Source organism: Lathamus discolor, chromosome 7 (assembly GCF_037157495.1).
Source record: "Lathamus discolor isolate bLatDis1 chromosome 7, bLatDis1.hap1, whole genome shotgun sequence".
In the NCBI taxonomy this organism is placed as follows: domain Eukaryota; kingdom Metazoa; phylum Chordata; class Aves; order Psittaciformes; family Psittacidae; genus Lathamus; species Lathamus discolor.
Genome location: NC_088890.1, coordinates 4,402,004 through 4,424,179, shown reverse-complemented (window position 1 = coordinate 4,424,179; position 22,176 = coordinate 4,402,004). Strand labels below are relative to the sequence as shown.

Genomic DNA, 22,176 nt, shown 5'->3' with positions numbered 1-22,176 from the left:
AACTATAAGAATGCATGGCAAGGAACAGCTGCCCACACCGAGTGGTAGCAACTGGCATGCCTCTCAACTCCCTTTCCCAGTAAACTACAGAATTAAATGTCTGGCTCTTCCCATTAACATCCCTCCTTAACCTACCTAGCAGGAGGACTCAGTGATTTTTGAAGAGGAGGAGCAGACCCTAGTGATGACACCAGGTGTGTTACAAGTAGCTCAAACTTCAGGAAATGCTCCTCTCTGGGGAAACAAACAAAAAACCTCATGTTTAAAATGGATGGAAGATGGGTGTATGCTTTCATTTCAGCAGAGGTGTGACATGGCCCAGCCATGCAAAATAGACAGGATTTTAAATGCTCCCATGTAAATTCTCAGTCTCTGTTACTTAATGCAAATTGTTCATTACATCAGAAAAAGACACACAACTTCTATGTGAACTCAGCAGGGATTCTGTGGAAAATGCCTGTCTCTGTACGTACAGTAACATCACTGTAATATGTTATACACCAGATTGAAATGTTCTTTTTCTGTTTTCTTTCTTTGTCTCTGACTGCAGTATCATAGTTACAACAGTTCAGTACCTGTCTTCTGCACTGCATAAGAATTTCACGGAAACGGACTTTGATTTTAAAGTAAGAATTAATACTCAACAAATGTTCTGGTATCTTGTCAGACTAGCAGTAACAAGTCAAAAAGAGCTGTTCTCTACATTAGCTGATTATACTTGCAACATTTATGTGAGTATCTGTGAGGAAGATGACCTAACTAATAAAAGACTTGGACTTTGCTGTGGAATTAAGCGGTAGCAGAACAGGTACAAAGTGAGATCAAATCAGGAAGATTGAGCCCCCTCCTAAAGGGAGCAAGAATCTTCATAAGCAGTGGAACTGACAAGTGTGGTGTGTTAAGAGATTCATGGCTAATGAAATATAAACTCAGTCAATGCTTTTCCTGAAGCTGGGGTATCTGTAATCTTCCCCTCCCAGAGGTGTCTTTCTGGCTGTTGACTTTAAACTTGGAGGAACACAGTATCTTGGAGAGTGTTTTCCCTGTATCTGATGTAGTTGAAAATGGGCAACAAGTTCGGTGTTACTAAGGAAAAGCTAACAGACATGTACCTAGGCACATGTACAACACAGTGTGATGGCAAACCCTTGTTTGGGAAAAAAGACCAAATTATAGAGCTCTCATTCCTGATCTGATATACTCTCTGGGGATTTTTGAGGGATCGAATCTGTTTAACCTACAGAAAAAAGGATTTAAAACTTTGCTGAAGTCACCAGGTTTTCTCGTTTCTGAACTCTGGTGCAAAGAGGAAAGCCCAATGGCATTACCTTCTTGGGGTTTTTTAACTGTAGTTCCTACCAGGTTTTAAATAATCCCCTGGTATCCTTTAGAGTTTAGTATCTCAATAGTTAATGCATACTGATTAAGTTATGTCTTAATTACAAAAAGCAGCAGTCTGATTCTGCATATAAAGGAATGTGTGTCTGTCTTGCTACACTTGTTTAGAACTTAATCCTTGGAGTGTCGTGTTGTAAAACTTCCCTCCTGTGTCACAGGTGTGGAACTCTTACTTCAGCCTGGCAGTGCTGTTTATAAACCAGCCAAGTCTCCAACTAGAAAGTGCCACACCAGCTAAGCGGAAGAAGATCCTGGATAAGTAAGAACACGTTTTGCTGGGTTCCCAACCTCTTCTGCCACTTCAAAAAGGAGACTTCTTTTTCCACCACAAGTCCCTGTGATTTATTATGGAACTTGGGATGTGGAAATGCATGGGGAATAAATAAGTACATCTCCTAATACTGTGTTCAGTGACGAGTCAAGTTGTTTGATATTCTTATGTTGACTTAGATGTGAATTTGATTACAATTTTTTAACATCACTGCCTTGCCAGTTCTTGTTCCATTAGGCAGTTGTCCATCTCCTCTCTTTCAGATACGGCGATATGAGAGTGATGATGGCATATGAGCTCTTCAGCATGTGGCAGAACCTGGGTATGTCTCTTTCTTCTCTGTCCTAACAACCAAAGCCTGCTTTCCTGTTGGAATGTTTATTTTGGGGGCTGTAAAGCAGAAATTTGTCACAGCTAAAAGCAACTTTAAAAGCTTGCAGATGATTCAAAAGCCAAAGTTGTCCTGATTCAGAATTACAGAATCACAGAGTTAGGTTGCAGAAGACCCTTAAGATCATGGAGCCCAACTGTAAACCTAATGCTGCCAAGTCCATCACTAAACCATAGCTATGTGTGTTGGATAATAAAGCCCAGAAGTGGCATACACTGAAGCTTTTTATTTTGGTGTCTTCAGGTATCTGGTATGTACAGCAAATTCTGCAGTACTACTTTAAGAACACCAAACAGAAAATCCAAACCAAAAGCCCTGTCCACAGTAACACAGTGTTTGTGTTTTAAAATTTCACCTTCCTTTTCCTATATATTTTGATTAAGAATGAGGGAAATATATCTTGCCCCAGGTCTGAAAAAGTAAATGGAGATTTTTTCATCTAGGACTTGCACTTTTAGAAGTGTGCTGCAGCAGTCTTGGGTTTACGTAATTTAGATAATCAGGATTTTATTACTAGGAGAGCCACATAACATCTGTATGGCATCAGAGAAAATACAGCTAGGCCAGTGTCCTTCCTCCCTCAGGGACCAAAAATGATACCTGTGGATATGTTTTGAGGGCAATCAAAGCATGTAGTTATCCTAGATGGAAATAAATGCTTGCCGATAGGGATCACAAATAATAGAAGGTTCTGAGAGCAGGGAAATCATTAAGAGGGTAAAAGAATGATAACAAATGAGATTGGATAACTTGATAATGTGGCTGCACACAATATATTAAAAAAGCCAAATACGAACATTTTACTTACAGGAATACAGGTAGGAGTGCTGTTTGAGAAACAGGGACTGTAAGTGCATCATGCTGATAATGAGTGAATGGGAGCTGCCTGTAAAATGCTATGAGTAAAAAAGACACCATAATCTTGGAGAAGATGTGTTAAGACTCCCTTGTAAGAGAAGAGGGATGATACTACTGTCCCAGTTTTTTGCATAAGTGCACCTGATTCTAGAGTAGTTTGTCTGGTTCTGCTTTCCTGCTCAAAAAAAACCCACAACAAAACAAGCAAAGTCAAGTTGGACAGAGCTCAGAGAACAGTCAGGAAGATGACTGTGGAAGCAAGAAAATGCCTTATTATAAAATACAGAAGAAGCCTGCCTCGTCTGGCACAGCTGAGATGATACAGCCAGACTTGATCGCAGTTTCTAAGCATCTGTGTGGAGACTAGAAGGCTCTCCGATAAAACAGAGATCGAATAACCAGAAGACAATGCTAGACAAACTCAAATGAGAAGCAAGAAACCCATTTTAGATCTTTAGATACAGATATTTATCACTGAATGCTGTTCCAAACATGACTATTCTGATTTATTCTCTGTGACTGCACAGTAAGCATGCCACAGAAGAGATTCTTGGCAAAAAGCCTTGAGTTTCTGTTGCTGAGAAGCAAAGCAATTTGGTCCTAAGTCAAGGTCAGGTATGAAATGGAGACTTCCATAGCACTGAGGATGAAGAGCTCTGTAGTTGTCTGAAATCTAAATATGCTCTATTAAATGCCATTGTTCCCACCAGCCCTTTCAAAATCATTTTCTTCATAAGTTAGAAGTATCTGTAGGCTCTTTTCCCCATTTTAGTGGTTAATTTTGACTTTTCAATTCCTTTGCAAGTAAAATGCACTGACAGTCTTTGCTGAAGGCTTTCACGGTGAAATTCAGAATGCTCGTAGAGCCTTTGCAAGGAATGGTATAAAGCAAATTCTGTTTCCCAGTCCTTTCAGGAAAAGAAAGTGTTTGCTTTCCTAATGCTCATGCTGAGACTTTGTATTGCAGGGGTTCCCTATTTTCTCAGTGACAGAGGCTTTTCTTTAATTACAATTGCTTTGTGTTGTACAGGTGAACATAAGATTCACTTTATTCCGGGAATGATTGGCCCCTTCCTTGGTGTTACACTTGTTCCACAACCAGAAGTCCGGAATATCATGATCCCCATCTTCCATGACATGATGGACTGGGAGCAGAGAAAGAATGGCAACTTCAAACAGGTGAAGTGGCTTCCCAAGCATTTGTAGTATTGTTTTCCTTGTTACTGTGGGGAAATACTGCAGGCAAGTGTCTGGATAAATGCTCTGAAGCAGTAAATTCTTTTCTTTAAATTGTCATTAATTCATGTGGTTATTTATCATCCACACACTCATTAAAAAGGCAGATCTAAACTATCATTCGAGAATAAGAGACCTTTTCCATAACCTGACCTATTAAAGGCTGTGTGGAAAAGCATTACCAGGACCTTATGTTTTCATTCCTCTTCAACTCCCCTGATTATTACTATTGCTATTATTTACTACTATTATTATTACAGTAGCATTTGATCATGGTCCTGTTTTTGTTTGGTTTAGCTTAAGAATAGAACAGTCCCTGCTGTGGCATGCACAGTTATAAGTACCGATACTCATAGTCAAGTTTCAGGACCTATTTACATTTTATGTATTAAGATAAACTCTTCATAATCTTGATTTAATTCTTATTCTCAGTAATGTGTTCTAAACTAGAGCTCCAAGATATTTCTTAAATTACCTGTGGAGCAGTTTTCCACAGTGTTTTATGAAGCATATATGAGAACTTTTTAAGATTAAGGACAGAATAATCACGTACATTAGTGAGAATGAAATAGTTAAATAGCGCAAGATGTATTAAACCTTAATAACAACAGCTGCTGGAACCAGGAAATTACTTGTTGTCCAGTGCAGTGCCAGAGAGCTGACAGACAGATGCATTATGGATTTCTGTCAAGTCATTGTAGATCACAAGCAAGGAGAGGGTAATTTTTTTAATTTTGAGCTTCTCTTTACTTCTGGAATACTGAACTGGTTCTCGGCAAATACTGGAAGTTCCTTTTCAAGACCTTTCTTTATTCTCTCACATTTTAAGGTTATTTTTTCAGTGATACAGAATAATGGTGCAGTCTGATTCATGGGCTAAATCAGGTCACCCTTTAATGATTTCCAGCGACAAGAGCACCAACCCCATTTGTGTGCCACTGGGTGATTTGCTTTTCCTTCTCATCTTTACTTTCTTTGCAATTTGGCAGCTGAAAAACAGAGAAACTCAAATTACACTTGTCTGTAAATAAAAACAAACTGTATTTCTATAAAAGCTTTCAACCTTTAGGAACCTCTGCTTTCAATAGGACTGAAAGTGTGTTTTCTACAAGATTTCCCAGACTACATGAAATGGTTCTGTTTAATGTTGGGCACATTGATTTTTGCACTTGAATCAATTTAATGGCAATGTCTGATATCAAACTTGATAATAGGTGGTATTAGACTGGGGGGGAAATGAATACATGTTCAAAACCTTTTTAAGGGAATAGAAACATATTGATACTGTTGTGTGAAAAGAAAATGCATCATATAATCATAGCCAGGTTCAACAAATCTGGATTTAATGAACAAATAATCTTCCAGTGTAATGATGTCTGGATGACTGGAAATCACTTACCTAGCAGCAGAACCATCACAGCAGACCAGGGGCAAGCACGCCATGAATTAGCTTCTCTGCATGGGTATTCTTTGACAGTACAGGATGTAGTTTGTCTGATACACTGGTTCACAGAAGTGTGTCTGAGTGATTTATTTGGTAAGAGATAAACTTCAGAAGGTCTTTGAGGAAGAAGTGTTTCCTCCCAAAAATGTTTACTTAGACCCTGATAAGTGAAAGGATAATTTATTATTGGTCATGTTTCACTGAAAAATAAGAAGTGTGCCCATTTAACTGAGCCAAGGAGAAATAAATCACTTGCACATAGAAGTGGGCAGCCCCAAGGCTGAGAAATAAAATATTCTTCCATTCTTCCTAGTGTTTGGAGCTCATCTTTTACATGAGCAGCTAATCTGTGACCAATTGCTTTTTCCTCCAGGTGGAAGCCGAGCTGATCGATAAGCTGGACAGCCTGGTGTCCGAAGGAAAAGGTGATGAGAACTACAGGGAACTCTTCAGCCTGCTGTAAGCTATGCCAGTGTCTGCTCACTCTGTGTGGGGCAGGGTCATTGAAAGAGTCAAAGGTAGCAACCTGTGCATTCAGAGCTCCAGGGCTGAATCTTACAGAAAGCAGTAATGGGCTTTCCAACAGGTTTTCATGACATGGCTTAGTGAAAGAGAAATACATCACTCTAATTCTGAAAGGAATATAAACTCTAAATTCTGTCTTCTTTCTGTGACACCTGATGTGCTGCAAAGGTAAGTAGTTACCATCCTCCTATCAAAACCTGATTTGCTAGAGAAGCCAGTACCTTTCTTTTTACATAGCAGTAAGTGAAATCATGGCCTTACGATTGTTTAGAAGAAGCCTGTACTGTCAAGCAAGTCAGGCCTTGTTAGAGCACAAAAGATTTTCCTCACTGTTGTCCTTTGCTGCTTCCAGTTTTTGAAGGTCGTGTTCTGGTTGGCTCAGCAGTTGCAAGGTGCTTCCTTCAGAGTCTGTACTGACACTGTTGTTCCACTCCCTTTCACATCAAAAATGTGTACTTATGGGATAAACTTACAGACTTTACATCTGACTTTCCTCTTGGTTGATGACTGACCTGCCTCCAAATTTCACTTCCAGTGATCCTAGTTGATTTCAAAAGAACTTATTTTGAAATGAACTCAGAGTCCAGAGCCATTAACCCTGAATCTTTTAGTGCTCCGGTGAGCCACAGAGCAGATTTTCAGCTATATATCTCAGCCAATTTTATGTGGCCCTCAATTTTATGTAGCATGGCAGAAGTTTGAGGCTCAGCCTTTGTTTTGCTGGAGCCAGTACCTGTATTTCTGCATTTACATTGCACATACATTCAGTTTCAAGATAGATCAGGCTGCCCTGCCTGTGTGCTTATCCTTAGGAAGCTCGTGAATGTATTCACTTTTGATTTGTGTATATTCAGCCTTGGGAAGTCGGGCATCTTATGTTTGCAGATAACCTCAGGCTGTTTCAGGGATAAAGGAAAGAAAATACCTATCCATTCTTATTTTTTTTAATTTCATTTACCTGGCAGGGAGAATATTGTGCATTTCTTTTGCTCCAATTGAAGACATTTGTCACCTGAAATGTTAAGAATTCAGAGACTGTAGCTTGTTAAATGATAGCAACTGGACGTAATACCAAGAAACAGCCTGGAAGTGCAGCAACCTTTTAGTTCATATTTGCTACTGACTTCTGAGAACAATGTGAACTTTGAGAAAACAGTTCCACAAAGCTAATAAATGCTGTGTGATAATGAACAGTTGACCCTGAATTTCTTCTGTCTCAGCTATACTGCTGAAATGTGAATTGGCTCCCTCGGCTGGAAATCATTCCAGTACAGAAGAGTTTGCCTCTTCTGAGGACAAGTGTAGCACCCAACAGAATTTATTTCCTCTTGCCAGTACAGAAGTGGCAAGTTCTGTATCAGAAATGGAGGTTCAGACATGAGTTTACTTCGCATGTATATTTGCTTCCTTTTTCACTTTTAAAATCTGATTTTCAGTGTTCTCACTCTAGCCTTCTCCTATCCTTCACAGCTGTCTCATAGGGAGATGCTCGCTGTGGTGTCTGGTTTGCTGAGCAGGAACAAATTGCCTTTATTTACAGTTTAAATAAATAGTGATTTAAGGTATGTTGGTGGCTAATTAGACAAAACTTCATGTAGGGATGAGCAATGAAGATGTATTTGCAGTAGGATTATACTCCTTTCCAACTCCTGACTGCTGTTTGCAGTTTCCAGGCTACAGGTAATACTGCGGGCATCAACTCTTGCCATGAGCTCTGCTCTTTTTCGTAGATTTTATATGATAATTTGAAGATACTTTTCCCCTTTCCTGTCAGTTCTGTAATTTCCTTGTCTTTGCTTCATGCTGCCTGGAGTAGAACCCAGCTCTTTGGGCCTTATCCCAGGTAAGACAGTAGTTCTATGAATTTGTTTGATGAGGGAGAAACCAAGTTTTCTGTGGCTGTCTGCATGCACTGTACCACTTCCCTGCAAGTTTCATCTGCTGTATTTCCATCTCCAAACAGTTTGCTGGAGAAGATTGAGCAAGAAACATGGCGGGAGACTGGAATATCTTTTGTTACATCAGTCACTCGTCTCATGGAGCGTCTGCTTGACTACAGGTACCTGGTTATATATTCTAAGTGTAAGAAGTGTGTAAAGAGGTAGTACCAAATTTCTTTGCTACAGGGAGTATTTTTATTGTTTATCAAGCCACATGCTTTTCCGATGGCAAGTACTGTGTAAGCAAGTCTAACCCACTGCTGTTGTACTGAGGTTTAGTCAGGTTGCTAAATAATTAATTCCTTCTATTACTGCAATGTACTCGCCTAATTCAGCAAAACAGATCCTAAATGCAAGAACGAGTTGGAATGCCTTTGCTGGACCAAGATGTGCTGAATGCCTCATGCAGGGCTAGAAAACTTTCCATCTGAGGAGGAGTGACGTGTCAGCGGGTGACTCATGTGTACAAGACTCCACTCTAAATTAGGTGTCCTTTGTTGAGTTTTAGACTGAAGCTTGCAGGACTATTGTGTCAATACAGCTGAGCTTTCATTCAGTTACAAGAGTATTTTAGTTTCATATATATACAGACAGATAGTCAGAGGTGTCTTTATGGAATGACAGACGATTTGAAACTAAATGGAACTGCTCCAAATATTTCTATCTTTAGCCTACTGACAGGAGTGCAAATTGTTTCTGCTGCTTCTGCTGCTCATTATAGGTGAAAACCTGTGACTAGGCTGGGTATTCTGCAATCCCAGATCATCTTCTGTGCTTTCTCATTTGCTGCTCATTACCCTTACCAGTTTGATTGGATCTCCTGCTTGTTTCTCCACAACAGCTCCTGTACTATTGCTGTGCCAAGACCAGGTATTGCAAGACCTTGAAAGGGAATGCAAGGGAGCTTTTTTTTTTTCTTTAATGACATCTGCTGTCAACACAACTTTGCTACACAGATACACCTTTTCATGCTTAACTGAGGAACAGATACCACGTTTCGATTTTTTTAATACACATCAAATCTTTTCAATCCCAGAACAGGATTTTGGAAACACACTGGCATCTCTTGGAGTCCAGCTGCCAGTTAGTCGACGCTGTATTTCTCAAGACCATTTGCTGTGTCACTGCTTTAAACATGTCTCTTGTTCACAGTTGAATTTGACTTGATCTCAAGTCACAATTAGTAATTTCTGAAGCCTTTAACTTTTTGTACTGCTTGAATAGGAATGATTTCTAAATTATTGCAGAAACTACAGATAAATTTTGTGATTTACCTATGAAAAGTGAGCAGTCTAGTCAAAATTACTGAGGTTGGATCTTTCAGTGTGCCAACAGTACACTGGATAGGTGAATTCATGCAAGCTAATGCTTTGACTAGGAAACCACTAAATATTTACATCTGCATAAATAATATTCTTTCACTTTTATAGTAGATTTTGCATTCAGATGATTTTTGGCCACTATTACGTGATTTTTGTTCAGATTGTTGTGAGAAATGAAGTAGCAGTCATTACAGGTGGTTGTTCTCTGAAGCAGACATGTAAGAGGACATTCAGTTCCCGTATCATTTAAGCCATGATATGGAGTTTTTTCTTAGAGGAACTTCATAAAATAAAGTATGTGATGAACTGTTGCTTGTGATCTAAGGAAACTCTGGAGGATAAGACAGCTTCAGATTTATTTTCAAAGGACTTTTTTCGCAGATGAATGTTTCAACACTGTCTGCTTTCCTAGGGACTGTATGAAAGGAGATGAAACAGAAAACAAGAAAATTGGCTGCACCGTTAACCTTATGGTAAAGATGTTTCCTTTATCTCTTTGTACTCCTGCGCAATGCTGTCAAAACTGGGCTGGGAAAGGTTGGGATAGGAATCTGTTTCAGGCAAGTGTAGTAGCTTCAGAATACAAGCACTGGGATGACAGAACAGAACAACAGGTATTGTGCTTGAATTGGAGCCAAATGGGTCAGGTTCCTCAGGGCCTTGTCCAGCTGAGTTCTAAGTATCCCTGTGACAGGTTCCACAACTTCTGTTGCCTTTTCTTTCATCTTTTGACTACTTTTGCTTAAAATCATGACAAGGTAAAATTAGTGGGTTAAATAAATGTGAATGTGAAAAGAATTATTCTTCTCTTTCACACAAATAACGTATTCTCTTTTCAATAACTTTTACACACCCAGGGGCTCAATGACAGCTCTCTCTTTCTTTCACAGAATTTCTATAAATCCGAAATTAACAAGGAAGAGATGTACATCCGCTACATCCACAAGCTGTGTGACATGCACTTACAGGCTGAGAACTACACAGGTTAGTGACACATCATACTGGGGTCTGCTTGAAATCCTGTGCAAGGTTTTGACTTTCCCAGTGTTACACTCTAACATCATATTCATTCTTTGGGAAAGAACTGTATACATCAGTTCTGGCAATTGGGAAGGAAAGAATCACAGGATCACAGAATCATTTGGGTTGGCAATGACCTCTGGAGATCTTCCAGTCCAACCTCTGCCAAGGCAGGGCCACCCAGAGTACATTACACAGGAACGTCTCCAGAGAGGGAGAGTCCACAACCCCCCTGGGCAGCCTGTTCCAGTGCTCTGCCATCCTCAAGAACCTGAGGTCCAGCTCCTTCCCTCAAGTCAAATAATGTATATCTGTGCCCACACAACCATTTAACTATTTAGTTACACTCTGAATTTTGCATTAAAGTGTTCTAAGAGAAAAAATGATTCAAAAAATCACGAGAGTGGATCAAATCTAGAGGAAGTGTAAAATTACAAAGCCAGCATTATATTATCATTTGTCATATTTCCCTGCACTGTAGTATTTAGAGAGCACTTGGAAAGTGTAAAGACTACAATTTTGTCTTGTCCAAGTTCTGTTTACAGGTGCAGATTCCAAACCTAGTTACATATCTGAATGTCTGACCACGCATTTAAATCAAGGAGTGGTAAAAAGAAACTTGACATATTTGTACCTAAAAATCAGATTTGTAGGAAACAGCTTTTTGCTGCTATTTTAGGTAATTGAGTAATTAATGATCATCTAAGACTTGAGAATTTTGTCTGAGGTTGTAAATCAGAAGTTACAGGCTGTTTAGGAAGCAGGTCTAGTGACCCTTCAACTACCGGCTCTATTTGTTTGTTGTCATTGATTCAGTGTTCAATAATTGCATTTCCAACAGAGGCTGCATTTACTTTGCTTTTGTACTGTGAGTTGCTTCAGTGGGAGGACAGACCTTTGAGAGAGTTCCTGCATTATCCATCTCAGTCAGAGTGGCAACGTAAGGAAGGTCTGTGCCGTAAGATTATCCATTACTTCAACAAAGGGAAGGTATGCCAACTTCTTCTCTCTTCCAGCAGCTTCCTTCCCTTTTCCTGACTTACTTAGGGCTTGCAAGCCTGTCCTCTCAGTTCTGGAAGTGAATTTGTATCAAAAGCTTTTCTAACTTGACACATTGCTTCTTGGCTTTCTGGACAAAAGAAAAACAGATGAAAAAATGGGTATGGGTATTTCATGATGCATAACATTTGGAGCTAGTTTAGGTAGGCCAACAGGGAAAACACCAAAACATGTTTATATCTTTAAACCAAACTCTGGATCACCTAATGTGGCAGAATGACACCAGTTCCATAGCTTTTTGGGTCAGGACCGTATTTGGTAGTTGTCTATGCAGATTGCTGTGTTATGACTCACATTAGGATTTGTTTTGTTTCTAAGCTATAGAAGTAAATGGCAGGCAGTGCCCTTTATTAAAAAAGACTTAAGTCTTTCCAGTGTCACTGTTCAAGTGGCTTTCAATTAAAGTGCAGTTCCATCCACTGCACAAGAAGAAAATCAATACATTCCAATTTCACATACTCAGTTTGGGTTTCCTACAGTAAGTATTTTTTTTTACTTGCTGCAGAGGTGGGTGTTAAGTCCCTTGTGTCATGTGCTTGGGGAACATTTCAGAGATGAACCTTACAAGTGATATCATCTGTCAGAATGTTTTCAGATTTTTCCTTTCTCTAGAAAAATTCCTGCAGCTTCTATTACTGGAAGATAACATCTGTGTGTGCGCCTCGGGGTTGGTTTTGCCAGTGATGACAATGACAGTGGCATTAAATACAAATGTGATTCGGTTCTCATATGGGGCTGCCATTTCAGCTCCTTCTTTCCTAACCCTGATAATAGAAAGTTGCATTTGGCAGTGATATTCTCTGCAGAACCTACAAAAGGAAGTCAGATTCCTGTGTGTAGGAAGAAATGGCCTATTTATGAAGAAGTGATTCATTAAGAATAATTATTTATGGGGTTGTTTTCTACCGGAATTGTTCTTTTGTAATAGTGCATATGGTTCTCTCTCCAGTTTCAGAAATTCTCAGGGTTTTTCAGATTGCATTTGAATTACTGATTTGTGCAAATACTGCGGTCCTGTGCTGCCTGAGCAGACAGAGATCATCTAGAGACTATGTAAAGGAAGTGAGCCTGTGTTTTTAACAAAACTAGGCACTCCATGGATGTGCTGAAGGGGACTGAAAACTTTACAGATGTAATTTCACTATAAAACTCTGAATCCATTATAGTGTTAACCTCTTGAGTGTTTTTCCCCACTGGATGCTTCTGGAGTTCTTTGACTCTGTATTTTAATCCTCTTTTATTATAAATGGTAACCAAATAACTAAGTAATCCACTTAAGCAGTGTGTATGTCACCCACACTGTGGAAGTCAAAGATGCTGAGAAGCCAAATTCTCCTGCTGCTTTTCAGCACTCTTTCTGTTGCTGCGTAATGGAACAGTTCAGGCAGCAGAAGAGATTTGCTTCCCTCGCCTTATGTCTGATAGCTTCTTTCTATGCTACCCTAAGATGGTCCCTTCTCACGTCCCAAAGAGTAGAATGTGTTGTTCTGTGTCCTGTTGCATTTCTAGAGTTAAATTTCTCATGCTGCTCCTGGCATCTCCCACTAAGAAAGGAAGTCAAAGCAGGATTAAAAAGAAGTAAAAAATATCTGCATTTGTTAGTGGGACGATTTTCTCAGCACAGCAGTGGGGTAAAACTATGGCCACAAGACTGCCATGTGAGTTTGACATAAAGGCCATGCCAGTGGAGGGCAAGGAGTGGTGGTGTGGCCCATGGCAGGCCTGAAGCACTGCAGTGGGATGCAGAATTGAGTCACTCCTCAATATTGTTGGCAGCAGTCATGTGCTGGAAAGGAACAAAGGTATTAAAAGCCCTTTCAGCCTTCACTCTGGTTGTATGCTCCCTCCTATTGACTCCTGGTATGCTTTGAATTGGTTTCTGGCTCAGTCAGCAGAGTGTGCAGGTGCAGAACTGTAATTGAAGATTTTTATCTTTTTTTTTTAACTTAGTTACAATTTTGTCTGTTAAAACTCAAGGTTTTCTGGTTGAAGAAAATGTAAATAGAACAGTTGGAACCCAACTGATCATGCTTCTGGACAGCAGTAGCTTGAAAACTACACAACCCTTTTCTGTCCAGTTCTCTGCTAGATTTTACTAACTAAAATTCTGACCAGCTCCAGTTGCAGCATCACTGTGTGTATTCTCCTTTGAGCCAGCCAAGTGCTGTGGGAGACCCAAAGCTGTATTTCCAAAGTCATTTATTTTTAGATCATGTGCTCCATACCCAACATTTGAATTTTTCTTGTGCACCCTCATGTAAATTGTATTTCCAAAAGAAATCTGCACCCTGGGATGTGAGTAGATACAAGCCGGTACTTACAGAAGCCAGTTGTCTCTATCTGTGCCTCCTTGTGTGCAGTCAGTAGCACTCAACTGAGAGTTTCTGGTGCCATAGGATAAACCTGCAAAAACTGTCATATGAATGTGTTTTTCAAGTGAAGGACATGATATAGAACATGCAACCAGGGCAGACCTCAACAGAACAGAAAGTAGTGATGAGGGAAATTAACAGTGGAGACATTGGGAAATCATTTGAAGAGGGGAAGAACGATGCTTTGGAGGGAAGTGACACTTGCACAGCACGTGGAATTACATATTAACTTTCTAGATCATGAGGATGGTACTCATGAACATCACAGATTTTAAAACTGAGGATCCCAGTGACTCAGATACCCATTCATTCTTTTTTCCTTTCAAGTATCTTCAAACTCTCTTCTCTCTCTAAGAAGTTACCTGTATATTGTGTTTCTTTGCTTCTCTCATGTCATAGCTGCCGAATATTCAGGTAGCAGAGTGGATTTTATCCGTGTGGAAATCCAACTGAAACAAAGAGAGAAAGCCTGAGTTAGGGTGACAGGAATAGTATCAGGGTACATGTAAAAGAGCTGGTGTAAAGAGAAATAAGATGTGAAAAGGAGCTTGAAAAGGTCACATCTTTAGGATCACCTCAAGGGAAGACAGCCAGCTAGCTTTCTGCTCCTGTCCACCAGGCAGATTACAGAATTACGTAGCATGCCATTTGGAAGTGAGACTCTGCTCACACTCTGTGTGACCAAAGCCATTTATTCCTGGCAAGATGTTTCAGAAGAGACTTTTCCATTATTTCAAGTGAATATAGATCAGGTAAGGACTGAAAATCTGTGTATTATATCTCTCTAAAGAATGTTGAAACCTGTTAAACAATGCAGTGGTGCTTGTGTTTGCAAACATAAGCACTGAACTAGTTACTGCTGTTGATCTCAATTCAGTGTATCAGTTTGTATGCCGTGGATTTTGACAACCCACAGCAAAAATCCTGTTTGAGATCACAGGTACCTGAGTAATATTCTGAGTAGTCAAGTACCTGGTCTTTTAGTTAATTTCTTGTACATATTATATTTAGCTAAATAAACCTCAGGCTTCCCTTCATCTCAAATTACTGTCAGAATATCACAATTGATTCTAAAAGAATCTTCTATTTAGCAAATTCTCATGTCAGTTTTTGTAATTAACTGAACCTAAATAGATGTACAGTCATTATTTTTGCCTTTTTAGTTCTTACTAAATCCCTTATTTTAATAAAAAAGTTCCTACGTGTAGTAGTTTTGCTGTTCAGCAAATAGCTATTTGCTGTTTACCTACATGTAGTAGTATTTGCTATTTTGCTACAATACTACATGTAGTAGTTTTGCTATTCAGAGATAAAAAGCTTTCCTGATAAGGATGAGAGACCAAACACTACAAATGTGTGTGAAGCATTGTAAAGTACTTAATACACTAAATCAAACAGTGTAGAGATTCATTTTTAAATGCAGATACATGTAACCAGAAAAACTATTTCCATATTGAGTGCTAATATTTTACATAATTACTGTTAATTGCCGTTACCAATAATTTACAGTATTGCTACGAATATTCCTAAAGCCTTATGTGATAGTCTAACTCACACATTTTTCACTACAACAGAGTCCCAGTGGAAACAGCTGGCAAGTTAGCCCAGTAATGCATAAAAGTTAATCCAGTAAAGGTTCAGCTGAGACCTTGGGGTTCCTTTATGTAAGTGTGTTAACAAACAGTCCCCCCTAGAGGCTTCCTATCTCTGCAGGTTGAAGATGATGGAGAGGAGATTTCAGTTCAAGGTGTAAAATGAGCACTTAAAAAAGCTAAGTGATGTAACAGGAGTCTTTCAGAGTGGGGTGCCCAAACTCAGTCTCTGCCTTACATCTGAGGGTAATGTGTATGGTATGTTAGGAAAGATTTACTGTATGCAGACTGGAAGTTTTTTTGCTTTCAGTTCTGAATATGGGTATTCACTCAGAGCAGTAATAAAGGTCAGTTCTGAGGGTGTTTTGTCCCTGTATTTGAGTGTTTCCCATTGCTTGACAGTTTTGTGCTTTCGGTAGGAAGCAGCAGCCGTGTGTGCAGGGGAGCATTCTGCTGGGGAGCTAAGCCCCAGCTCTACTCCAGGGAGTTTTAGTGCAGAAAGCAAAGGATATTGGGGGTAGGTTATAGGGGTGTCTAACAAGAAGAAACAAGTGTTAGTTTCTCTTTCTCTGCGTAAGTTCCCAGTCTCATGAATGAACTGTCAAAAACAAGCAGTATGTGTGTGTAATTTCAATGGAACATATGCCTCCGTTACCATCTTGAAGAAGGAATTAATCTGATATTTAATGGAAACTGTTTCATCACACTGCATTTTCACATCTAATCCCTGGCATTTCATACCAAATGAATTCCCAAAATTGAGTTTCCATATTCCTCTCAGCTGCGCTGGCAATAACAGTCTGTTTGCTGTGAGTGTGATCTGCTTTGGTTTCACAGAGCTGGGAGTTTGGAATCCCGCTGTGCAGAGAACTGGCTGTCCAGTACGAAAGCCTCTATGATTATCAGAGCCTCAGCTGGATTCGAGTAAGTAGCAGCAGTTTCTCTCATCTAGTCCAACCTCCTGCTCAAAGCAGAGACAACAGTAAATTCAGATGGCCTGGAAACACACATTTGATTTTAATCCCCAAAATATGAAGGACAGCTTGTGTCTCACTTGACATGAGAGGAACAAGAGAGAAAGAATGAAGGCAAACGTTTCTGGTGTTCTTAGAAATTTACAAGAACCAGTAAAACCAAGCACATGATGAAATCAGGGCGCATTTCCAGCATCGTGCTGGAATCAGAAAGTCAAAGTTCAGGTTGTTACTTAAAAGCTTTATGAATGTGAAAATATTTCATTCTGCTTTTGGCCCCTGGGGTAGCACGCATGTATCCAAATTTAAGATTTAGGCTGTGTGGTTGTATTCTTATACACAGTGGTTTAAATTCTCTTTAAAAGTCAAATTTATTCTTATCCAAATATACCTGTCTAGTTACGACCCATGAACTGCACTTCTGAAGAACCTGTTTTCCTCAGAGTGACCCAAAAGATTGTTTAGGTGACCACCTTGGATGTGCACTTCTTTATTGTAGACATGTAGAACATCCTGTTGTACAGGAAATACGTAATCATGAATGATGAGCAGGATAAAGGCTTAGTCAAGTTGTGAATCAAAGACTTTCTTTCCTAAAACATCAGTAAATCAGCTATTCTTGCTGCTGCCTCATTATTATTTGGATCTAATCAGCTGGCAGATGAAGAGCATCTCAGCTGATCCGTGGAACCAGTTCACCTAATCCTTTCACTCACCTGTGTGGGATCAGTTTTCTGTTCAGGTTTCCTAAATCTGTGTTGCCTTGAACCAACTTGAATTTCTCCCCACTCTAAAGAGTTCTTCTCTGTGCCATTCACATCATTCAACACATCCCTTTACTTTTCCTGCAGTCATTTTGGGATTTTCTCCATTTTAGAAAAGGCATTAATGGATGTGGGAACCTGAGAACAAAACCTTGATACAATGTTGGAACTCAGAGCTGTTGTTAGGGTTCCCTGCAGTGGAAGCAATGATGTCAAACTGCTGCTTCCCTTTAAAAAGCTATCTTTTTGCTATAATGAAATTCCTGTGAGTCTTTCAACTGAGATTCAGTTTGGCAAGGGGTCTTGAAATCCCACTCTGGATATAAATGCTAGCACAGTGCCACAAAGGTAATAATTGGAACTAGAGAAAAGTCCTTTTACTTTTCCAAAACCCCTTTTTCTTCCATGTTAAACCTACTGGTGCACAGAGCTGTAGAAGATTTAATTTTGTTTCAGTCTTTTTCATGCCCCTCAACTCAATTAAGGCAAACCCAATTGACTTGATGTAATTTCCCAGGCAGTGGTATAGATTTTGAGCTGTAGGAAAGAATAGGACACTGTGAGCTAGGCAACATAGATCTTAATCTCAGCTCTGCCATTAATTCTGCAGTGCTAAGAAGATTACATGCAAGACCTGTTTAATTTAAAATGAGATACAACAAGATTTTCATATGTCATCTCCAGAACTGTAGAATGAGTGTGAGGATTCCATAGTCTGTTCCACCATGAACAGAGACTGTTTCATTAGTAATTTTTAACAGAATTTTGGTCTTTTCATACAAATAGTGGGAGCAAAACGGTAATGTGGTGTCTGAATGTGTCCTGAGATTCTAATGTTTAAGGGTCTGATAGCAGCTATTTTTGTCCTCTACAGAAAATGGAAGCCACCTATTATGATAATATCATGGAGCAGCAGCGCTTAGAACCTGAGTTTTTCAGAGTTGGCTTTTATGGTCGGAAATTCCCATTTTTCCTGCGGGTAAGTCAGGCTTATGCAAAATATGACAAAGCAACCAGGCTCAGAGTAGCAGTTAAAGGCTTTGTACTTTTGCTGTGGAGATATGGTGTCTGCTACCCAGCTTATGTTTTTTTATGCCTGCACAAGTAGAAACAGCTTTCTGGCTGAACTGAAGGATGGGGTCCATTGGAAATGTTCTTGGGAATGGAGTGCAGAAGTTTGAGTCATGCCTGTGTGTATTTTTGACGACCTGCAGATGCAGCACAAACGGCCTCTATATTAAGCAAAATGCTGTACTGCAGCAGTGCTGGGTCATTACTCAACTAATTTTCATCATCTCAAATTATCAGGCTTTAAAAAGTCTCACACGACAGAATGATTCTGATACCAGAGTGATGACTCTCTTATGCTATCTGCAAGCAAAAATTTCCTCTTTCAACAAAAGCCTAGCAGCTTCTCTGGCCGTGTTCTCACTGTGAGCTTATTGTCTGCTGATGCAAACAACATCAGCTGGGTCTGCAGTCCATGTTAAAAGTACAGTTATCTTCTTCTTTTAATGAGGAATCAAAATGGACAGTTGTTCATCCCATGTCTTGTTGTTAGTTCAGAGCAAGGAAGGAATATAATCTGACAACTGCTGCAAGAGCCGTCTACAAATTGGTGGTAAATGCCATCTAGCTTGACAGGCCAGGCTAACTTAGAGTGTGCTTTCAAGGACTGGAGGTGCATGTTTTGTGTTCTCTCTAAACAAGTAGCTTGTCAGGAGATGGCACCACTCGAGTTATACAGTAAGAAGCCACAAAAAGCCAAACTGTACCATTTGAAAACTGCACTCTCCCTCTGATTTGGGGTTGGTTGGTTTGGGGTTTTGGAATTTATTTTTTTTTTTTTTAACTAGAACTTAAACAGTGGTGTTTAATTACAGTCTTTAAATGGAAGCATGGGCAGGGGAAATAAAGGCAAGTTGGAATTAACCAAGGTGAAAAACACCAATGAATAAAGAAGTGGCTTCATGTTATTCAAAGGTGAACAGTGCCATAACGTAGCAGCCTAAATGGGTTTGTGAAGCATACCTGGCAGAGGAATCTGAAGAAGTGACAGGTGTTACAGTACTGAGCAGTAGCAGCCCTTTGATGATCTCCATACAATCATAGAATCCTAGAATGGTTTGGATTGGAAGGGACCTTAAAGCTCATCCAGTTCCAACCCCTGCCATGGGCAGGGACACCTTCCACGAGACCGGGTTGCTCCAAGCCCCATCCAGTCTGGCCTGGAACACTGCCAGGGATGGGGCAGCCATAACTTCTCTGGGCAACCTGAGCAAGTGCCTCACCACTCTCTCAGGGAAGAAAACTGACAATTTCTTTTTCATATCTAACAACAGATGTTTCATAAAATGAATGACAACAAAGTCGTTATGGTACATAAGCACTCCTATATTTGAAGTAATATCAGTGAATCTCACTTCTCTTACGATGTTGTGGAAGTTTTCTCTTGCACCCTTGCATGGCTGAGGTGCTTCACACCACACAAGTTTCCAGTGCGCAGCACTTACTCTTTGTGGAACAGTCTAACAACATGGGTACCAGGCTGGAGACATTAACAGTGAACATGAGCGTTCATAATTATAATCCTTGTTAATTCTGCAATTATATTTGGTAGCAGTACTTCTGATAGCAGATTACTAATGTAGCAATCTCATTAAAAGTCATCCTCCTCCTTTCTCTCTCTAATGATCCATACAGCGTACACATTGCAAAGCACAGCCTAAGCCCATTAGCAATCACATCAGCATGGATCACACTGTAAAGAGATTGGAAGCAGCTATTCTAGAGAAGAAAAAGATTTACAAGGATTTAAAATTTTCAAATGGATATGGGAATGATTTAAAATGATCAAATAACTCCATGCTCTTTTCTCATTTATTTGTCTGTTACTGTATAGCTTAAGACAGAACATAACTTCTTTCTACATCTTTAAGGACCCTTTGTCTAGAAATGCCATTGTTCGTGTTTCTATGGATTCTGCATCTATTTCTAGCTTTCCTACATAAGTAAATTAAAACTGTCCATGTCTTCCACCTACCAGAAGTTCAAGTAAGACCTGACAAGCCACGTTCTGAGATCTTGTGTTGGCAACTCTATTAAATTTAGCTTTGAGGTGTTTTCACGGCATTATTTTTAGAATCACAATAACATTATTTATAGGCTTACAGTTTTCTGGATTGCTGCAATCAAAAGCTAAAATAGAGAATGCAGTGCCATGAAGAGACTCACCTTCAAATATGGACTCACTCCAAATTTAATAATGGCTGTAATGTTTGAGAATTACAGACTGAACTGTCAGGATTCATCATGCCATTTGTCTCCCAGTTCATTGGTTGCTGTGAGTGATACATGCAAAGTGACATATGTCACAGCTGGAACATAAGATCTGCTCCATAAAGTTGAAATGCAAAGCCAAAGATAACTACACTCCTTGGCTGTGTTTCATGATTGGGGTTTGCTGCTTTGATTTTGCTACAAGATCAAGAACTGCTCGGCCAGAACCCTTTTCCAGAGCAATTAACAAAACATGATTGCATATACTGTAGCTTCCACATGCAGGAAACGGAAGGAGAGGAACTGTTCTTTGGTTTATGAAGGTGATAATTCTTCCTGTATTTCTAGTTACTGCTACAGGTATGAGAGTTAAAAGTAGGGTTAAGACACTGCAGGACAGACTTTATGACACTGAGGGCTTTAGAAATCCTGTGTATTGCTGTTTTGAGATGGCTCAAAAGGCATCCAGGAACTCTCCACAAGCAGTTTAATGCCTCACAAGGCATATCTAAGTGCAAGCTTTCCATTACTAGCAGAAACAAAGTTTTGTTCAAGAGGGAAGTGCTTTTAGGGCTGAAGGGGAATTTGCTAAGTGGCCAGTGGGAATTCTTGGTAAAGCTTTTCCATATTACTCCACTATAGACAGGGGAGTTCTTGAGGATGGATTGTTCAGCATGATCAGAGGAGGACTGTATTGCTGTGACAACACAGCAGTGATGAAGCAGGTGATTTCTGTGAACAGTTTGTTACGACTCCTCTCTAAGGATAACTGATAAATTGGTAAACTTATCTATCTCCCACTGTTCTATGGAATGCTGAGGACTTTTATCCATCTGGTATAAATTGTATTTGACAGCAGCTTTCCCAGTGTAGAGCAGTGAGCTGGTGACTTGGTATTAAGTTTTGATTGATATGTTTCAGTATAGTCCATTTAAAAAAAACGTCCCTTTTCAGTTGTCTGAAAAGCAAATAAGAAAAGACAATAGGACTGAATGCTCTGTGTGTATGGATCAGAGGCATCTTTCTGCTGAGAGGTCGCTGGAACAGCCTACTTATTCATCACTTCTTGATTAAATGCATTGTAAAGAAAAAAGGAAGGAATTATTCCTGTATCAGCTGTGTTAAATGCGCATTTTACTCTCACATTAGCATATCGACACTGTCATTTTTCTTTGGGTTTGAAGCAGTAAAATTTAAAGTGAGATAAAAGCCAACAGAATTTAACTTACTTTTAAGGAGACTAATTTATGCTTGTCCTTCTTGCAGAACAAGGAGTATGTTTGTCGGGGCCACGACTATGAGAGGCTGGAAGCCTTCCAGCAGAGGATGCTAAGTGAGTTCCCACAAGCCATTGCAATGCAGCACCCAAACCACCCAGATGACTCGATACTGCAGTGTGATGCCCAGTGTATCCTTCAATGATATGAGTAGAACAACTGTGGTGTAGAGCACAGAGAAGGGAGGTACTGAGAAAGAAGGTCATCAACCTGGACACCTCAGTTCCTCAGTGCCTTAGGTACAAACCCATGTCCTATAGACAAACCCACACCCTTGTCTATAGCGGATATTAACTGTGTTACACACTTTTGAAAAGAATGGTCATGTCTGCTTAGTCCCATCCTTGTGTTAGCTTTCCATCAGCATTGCCGTAATGTGTGTTTTGTGTCCTTGAAAGTATTCTTGGTATCTTCTCTCAGAGAATATTTTGTTGGGAATGGATAGTAGTTCCAA

General features: G+C 39.7%; 1 protein-coding gene and 1 long non-coding RNA gene across 3 annotated transcripts in view; one reads left to right on the top strand and one right to left on the bottom strand.

The window, feature by feature from the left end:
* DOCK3 (dedicator of cytokinesis 3) overlaps positions 1-22,176 on the top strand; it is a 208,073-nt gene that overhangs the window by 161,249 nt on the left and 24,648 nt on the right. Inside the window, exons 29-40 of the mRNA XM_065687003.1 lie at positions 551-626; positions 1,557-1,657; positions 1,933-1,991; positions 3,949-4,097; positions 5,972-6,057; positions 8,087-8,182; positions 9,798-9,858; positions 10,276-10,369; positions 11,247-11,395; positions 16,266-16,352; positions 18,041-18,145; positions 21,712-21,853. Coding sequence (XP_065543075.1) covers positions 551-626; positions 1,557-1,657; positions 1,933-1,991; positions 3,949-4,097; positions 5,972-6,057; positions 8,087-8,182; positions 9,798-9,858; positions 10,276-10,369; positions 11,247-11,395; positions 16,266-16,352; positions 18,041-18,145; positions 21,712-21,853 — 1,205 coding nt within the window. The remainder of the gene's footprint in view (positions 1-550; positions 627-1,556; positions 1,658-1,932; positions 1,992-3,948; positions 4,098-5,971; positions 6,058-8,086; positions 8,183-9,797; positions 9,859-10,275; positions 10,370-11,246; positions 11,396-16,265; positions 16,353-18,040; positions 18,146-21,711; positions 21,854-22,176) is intronic.
* The window catches only part of LOC136018095 (uncharacterized), a 48,045-nt gene continuing 34,826 nt past the window's right edge, over positions 8,958-22,176 (bottom strand). Inside the window, exons 4-6 of one of the 2 annotated variants that reach the window (XR_010614234.1) lie at positions 14,199-14,285; positions 13,786-13,876; positions 8,958-11,534 (exon numbers count right to left, since the gene is read on the bottom strand). This is a non-coding gene — a long non-coding RNA (uncharacterized LOC136018095). The remainder of the gene's footprint in view (positions 11,535-13,785; positions 13,877-14,198; positions 14,286-22,176) is intronic. The other variant, XR_010614235.1, reaches the window with a different exon arrangement.